We start from the raw sequence: 6,000 nt of genomic DNA, 5'->3' as shown, positions 1-6,000 counted from the left end.
GTCCAAAATAATACTAATAATATCCATCAAAAACTTCTGAATACTGTTAATATAAGATTTTAAAAAAAACCACACACACCAAACCAGAACCCTTTGGAATATGCCTTGAAAGAAAACAGCACGATGGCTAGTTATTTCAGCTTCACATTAAACAAGAAATATTTCAACGCAACTGTTCCCAGATAAAATAAAATAAAAATTTGGACTAACCTTTTAAAAAATTGTTTATAGCAAAAAAAGAAAAAAAAGAAAAAAGTTCACATCTGTTTTGTTCACTTTCATTATGCATATATGTAGAAAGATATCTATATATTTATGGAAACATTGGTAATTCTTTTTGAACTGAAGAACCAACTCAGCAACATTAAGGCTGCAGCCCTTCAGGGTGGTTACATGGAAGTGAAGACCTGTCACACTTTTCAGGACTTACTTCTGAGTAGAACGTGCTTGGGATCGTGCTGCATGCTCCCCGCACAGTAGCTATAGTTTTTGCTGTGTTGATGTTAGAGCCATTTCTCGCTCCAAAAAATCATTCTCTGTTAACACATCATTGCAACTAGCTAAAGGCCTCTTCCACCCATGAAGCTTAACCTTGCAGATCTTGCTTCAGCTGGCGAAGAGACAATGAGATGTAATAGCAGGAGAGAAAGCTCAAGAAGTCATCAGTGTAAGGAAACAGCTGAGAGACGCTCAAGTATTCTAACAGGATTCACAGGATCTCTTGCGCCGCTTATCCTCATGGTCCCGGGTTGGCCATGAAGTCAAGAATGCGCTTGATGCCGAGGAGACGGTCTTTCAGGGATGTCATGGCAAGAAATGGGAGCTGGGCTTTGCTCTCAAGAGGAAAGACAGCAAGGATCCACCAGCACCAGGCAGGGCCATCGGGGTTGCACTGCAAGGAAGAGCAAGCATTATTGTTAGCAGCCATGGTTAATAATTGGAGAAAGTGGCAGGATGGAACCCCGTATTCAGGAACCTCCAACCTAATTGCAACATCTTAAAAGGCAACGTACCGTATTTTTTGCTCTATAGGGCACACTTTTTCCCTTCCAAAAATTAAGGGGAAATGTGTGTGCGTCCTATGGAGTGAATGCAGGCTCCTTGGCTTCAGTGATAGTAACGCGAAGCCTACCAAGTGCAGAGGGAGCGCTCCCTCCGCGCTCCGGAGGCTTCGTGTTGCTTTTGCTGAAGCCTGGAGAGCAAGAGGGATAGCGGCCTGAAGTCTTCGGAGCGCAGAGTGAGTTCCCGCTGCGCTCCGCAGGCTTCAGGTTCCTTTTGCTGAAGCTGGGAGAGCAAGACTGTCCGCGCAGCCTGTCCGCTGCTCTTTGGGGCTGGGGGGGGGGATAAGATTTCCCCCCCTTGATTTTCCCCTCTAAAAACTAGGTGCTCCTTATGGTCCGGTGCGCCTTATGGAGCAAAAAATACGGTATATAACAACATGAATAAGCTTCATATAATTAAATAACTGAAACTATACCCAACGTAAAATACACACAAAAAAATGCAAGGATGGCATGCAAAGCATCACTCTGTTCTAAACAGTGCACTCCAAGGTTAAGGAATAGAGGGAGCTGCCTTATACCAAGCCAGACCATCAGTTCATCTAGTTTGGTACTGTCTACACAGACTGGCAGCAGCTCTCCAGGTTTCCAAGGTTTTCACACGCCCAGGCCTGCCTGGAGACGCCTGGGATTGAACTGGGCAAATTGAGTGAGCTCAAATTCTTGTCCCTGCCAGAGTGTTACATCCTGTACCTACCTGTGGATCTGAATCCTTGGCAGGCATTGGACCAAAGTGACCGAGGATACGACCCTTGAGCCCTGCACTGAGGGCATCAAACCACTTGAAGGCCTCGTCATATACAGACTCGTGAAGGAGCTTCAGCTCAGCACTTTCTGCTCCTTGCACCTGGAATCATAGAGTTGTAGAGTTGGAAGGGGGACACAAGGGTCATCTAGTCCAACCCTCTGCAGTGCAGGAATCTTTTGCCCAACGTGGGGCTTGAACCCACAATCCTAAGATTAAATCTCATGCCCTAACCAAACTGAGCTATCCCAGGAGGTATCACCAGGGAGCATCAGGGAAAAAACAGTTTTAGAGGGATTCTAACAAAGAAACCCAGGCACCTGGATTAGTTGTCAAGATTGTAGGCTGGATTTGGGATGCTCAAGTCAAGGCATTCCTCACTGAAGCTGGCCCACCTCACAGAATTGTTGCAAGAATAAAATAGTATACCACAATCAGCTCCTTGGAGGAAAGGGGGCTATGCAATGATACTGGTAATAAATAATTGATATTAAGCAGCTGCCTTTACTGTACTGTTTTTGGCACCTGCTATAATTTATGATGCAAGCCTACCCAGACATGTGAATTTGACATGTAGTTTTATTTTATATATGTTTGTCTTTGAACCTGCTGGTTTTATTTAAAAAAAAAATTCCACCCAACTTACCTTACCTGGTAATTTTAATGTATATATTTATGTAAACCAGGTAGGTTTTGATGAAGCAGTATATAAATCCTGTTAAATTAAATTAAATTAAATTAAAGCAGTAAGAAAGCATGGATATGTCAGGAACCCAGAATGCAGTGGTGGCCACGACACTGAATCAATAGCCGCAGGTCCACTGGCTGAGGGGCTTGACTGGCTTCCTGGCTCTGAGCCAGATACTGGGGTCCACTGAACCAGAGAGTGGTAGGCAGGAGACCACTGAACATCAGGACTCCACAAATTAGGGTCTGCAGAGCCAAGGCCATGACCGACACCTTCCCTGAGCCTAAGGAACAAAGTAGTCCTGTTACTATCTTGTTGGTCCTATGGTCCTATGGTCATCCCTACTATGCACCAGAGAATTGTAGAGTTGGAAGGGACCCCAAGGGTCATCTAGTCCAACCCCCTGCAGGAATCTCAGCTAAAGCATCCATGACATATGGCCATCCAACCACTGCTTAAAAACCTCCAAGGAAGGAGAGTCCACCACCTCCTGAGGGAGAACGTTCATGGCTCCCTGCAAAGAATTCTAAGAGCTGTAGTCCTTTAAAGCAGTGCTCCCCAACCTTTTTATTGCCGCAGACCGGTAAATGTGTGATCATTTTTCCGTGGCCCGCTTGTTTTGAGCTGAGTCCCCCCCTTCCGTGCACTTACCTCATGGCAGCTTCTCTTCAGTCCCCGCGTCTCCGACCTCGAGTCCTCAGTCCTCCCGTGGCGCCTCCTCCTCGGCCAATCAGGAAGTGGGAGGACCCGCTCCCTCATTGGCCAGGAGGAGCATCAGTGTAACAATAGCGAATTTTCATTCGCTATTGTCACACAATGGGGGGGCTTGAGAGGGCACAATGCTCTGCGCCTCAGCCGCCCGCCACAGTGAAATGATTTGAAGCTCCTCGGGCGGCCCGGTGCCAATTGATCCACGGACCGGCACCGGGCCGCGGACCGGGGGTTGGGGAACGCTGCTTTAAAGGGTCTGGGAGTTGTTTGGAGACACCATAGAGCTCTAGTTTCCAGAGTGGTTTAACAACAATTCCTGTTCCCAGGGAACTCTGGAAGCTGCAGCTCTGGCACATCAAGTCAATGCTCACCTTCTGATCTTCTATGTACTCAATGTCTGCAGTGTTATATCCATCACGTTGGCCATGCTTCAATACCTTGAACCTCCTCTTGCCAATACTGTCAACCACAGATCGGCCGTCAGCAAAGAACTGAACATTTTTTATCTCCAGTATACAGCCATAATCTGCAAATCTGTTAGCCAGAAAGGACAAGGTAAAGAAACAAGAGTTACTCTTTTCTGGCCGCAGTTTCCACAGGTCAGTGGTGAAGACATTCAGCAGTCTACTTCAGACTTGCTCAACTTGGTGTCCTTCCAGACATTTTAGGATTTACCCCCGGCAAGATGGAGCTTGTGGTCCACAGAACCATAGGAAGCTGTCTAATCAGACCATTGATCCATCTCACTCAGTATTGCCTACAGCAGGGGTTGGGAACCTCAGGCCCAAAGGCCAAATGTGGCTCTCCAAGCCTCTCTATTTGGCCCTCATGACTCTCTCCACACCACATGCCTCATTGGCCCAGCGCTGCAACCTCATTGAGTGTTGATACCTGTCAGGGCTGGGTACCAGGAGCAGGTCAGTAATAACTCACACAGCATCAGTGTGAGCTATTAAAGGGGGGGGACAGCTTAGGAGGCTAGGCCTAGTGAGCACAGCTGGTGGATCTTGCCCGTATAAGGCAGTGGCAAGGACTGAAGGTCCCTGCCTTCCCACAGCTAAGTCTCCTCCCGGGTTCTTCCAAGGAGCCTGAGCCTTCCTCACCTTCTGTGTCTCTGCTCTGCCCTCTTCATACCTCTGTGGGTACTGGGCAACCAAGATGGAGGGGAGCTGGTCGCAGCAGGAAAGGGAGACTACTTGGCTTCTTCTCTGCCTCTTGGCCCCCCTCCTCTACAGCCTCCTCTTCTGCCTCAGATTCTGTACCGCTCTTTGCCCAAGCCTTTTCCTGCTCACTAAACCCTGTTGCGTCTTCAGCTTCCAACACCTCCTCCCCACACTCTGCCCCCTCTTCTCCCTCTGGCCCTTCATCTTTGCCCTACCACCACTCCGCAGGCTCTGAGCCAGCTTCCCTTCCTCAGCTGGTTTCTCCCACCATTCCTCTGTGCCCAACCAGTCCATGACAATGCCTGGCTGGAATGTGCCCTTGAATTTTGATAACGCCTCTTGCTTCCCTGGGTGGAGGAAAGGGTGAGTGTGTGCACAAACTACCCTGTTGTACAAAGGCAAAATGTTCACCTGTTGCTCCACCTACATTTTCCTCTGGTACTACCCACCACTGGAATTCAGCCCCTGCTGGGAAGGGAATGTGGCCCCTGGACTCAAGAAGTTTATTCCCCTCTGGTCTACACCAACTGGGAGGAGGTCCCCAGGTATTCAGAGAAGAGCCCCTCTCAGCCCTACCTGGATATGCAGGAAAATTGTGCACTACCACTGCGCAGTGACCCTTCCTCCCCCTCCCCCCACGTCCAAAACATCTGGAGGGACGCATGTTGGGCAAAGCTGGTCTAGCAGCACATAACAGCATCATGCTCTCTGTCACTCACCCTTTGACAGGGTCCCCAAGGCACATCCCAAACTGCTTGGTGCCAGTTTCCATACATCTGCGGATCATCAGTCGGTAGCATGGTTCAAAGATGTGCAGCGGGCAAGGGACGGTCGGGTATGCCAACGTGCAGACAAAGATGGGTACGTTATTATTCAAGCTGCAGGACAAACCTTTGGGTTAAGACTCTGAACATGCCACACTTGCTCAAAATGCAAAACACAAGAGAGGCAGGGTGTGGAAGAGGGGCAAATATTAAACTGACAGAGAGGGCGGCGATCAACTCAGAATATCGTTTGTTTCTTCATATTGTACTAGGAGATAAAGCCAGCAGTTCCTGGTTTTTTGTATTGTTTTGCTGATCTACTAGATTTTTAGCCGTCGTCTGCATTCATATGTGGGGTTTACAGTGGTACCTTGGGTTATAAACGCTTCAGGTTACAGACTCCGCTAACCCAGAAACAGTACCTTGGGTTAAGAACTTTGCATCAGGATGAGAACAGAAATCACGTGGCACCAGCACAGCAGCAGCAGGAGCCCCCATTAGCTAAAGTGGCGCTTCAGGTGAAGAACAGTTTCAGGTTAAGAACGGACCTCCGGAACGAATTAAGTACGTAACCAGAGGTACCACTGTATTGTGTTAGTTTTTCCTGGCGCTTCTGTCTCAGTTTCTAACATCCCTTTTATGCTGCAGTATCTGTTGTGTTATGGGACTGTGGCTTTTTGATCAAAATACTGCAATGGAACACTAGTTTTTAAATGGTGAGAAAGAAGTGTATGCTGGGATGCCGCTTCATATTTAGTCACACACAACTCCTGCTATTTTCCAAGTTAACAGGGTGACAAGCTGATATTCTCTCTCTCTGAAAACAATGAACACGGAATGGGTACTAAACTTCCACTAGATTCCCAGG

The 6,000-nt window shown here is 48.0% G+C and overlaps 1 protein-coding gene across 2 annotated transcripts in view; it reads right to left on the bottom strand.

The window, feature by feature from the left end:
- Window positions 1-211: 211 nt before the first annotated feature.
- The window catches only part of LONRF3 (LON peptidase N-terminal domain and ring finger 3), a 40,787-nt gene continuing 34,998 nt past the window's right edge, over window positions 212-6,000 (bottom strand). For both annotated transcript variants that reach the window (XM_082207252.1, XM_082207253.1), the window contains exons 9-12: window positions 5,088-5,246; window positions 3,577-3,739; window positions 1,759-1,908; window positions 212-892 (exon numbers count right to left, since the gene is read on the bottom strand). In XM_082207252.1, the coding sequence (XP_082063378.1) occupies window positions 737-892; window positions 1,759-1,908; window positions 3,577-3,739; window positions 5,088-5,246 (628 nt within the window). In that variant the 3' untranslated portion in view covers window positions 212-736. The remainder of the gene's footprint in view (window positions 893-1,758; window positions 1,909-3,576; window positions 3,740-5,087; window positions 5,247-6,000) is intronic.

The sequence above is a fragment of the Podarcis vaucheri genome, assembly GCF_965113315.1.
Source record: "Podarcis vaucheri genome assembly, chromosome: Z".
Taxonomy (NCBI): Eukaryota; Metazoa; Chordata; class Lepidosauria; order Squamata; family Lacertidae; genus Podarcis; species Podarcis vaucheri.
The sequence above is the reverse complement of the archived record's forward strand: the minus strand, read 5'-3'. Positions and strand labels throughout refer to the sequence as shown.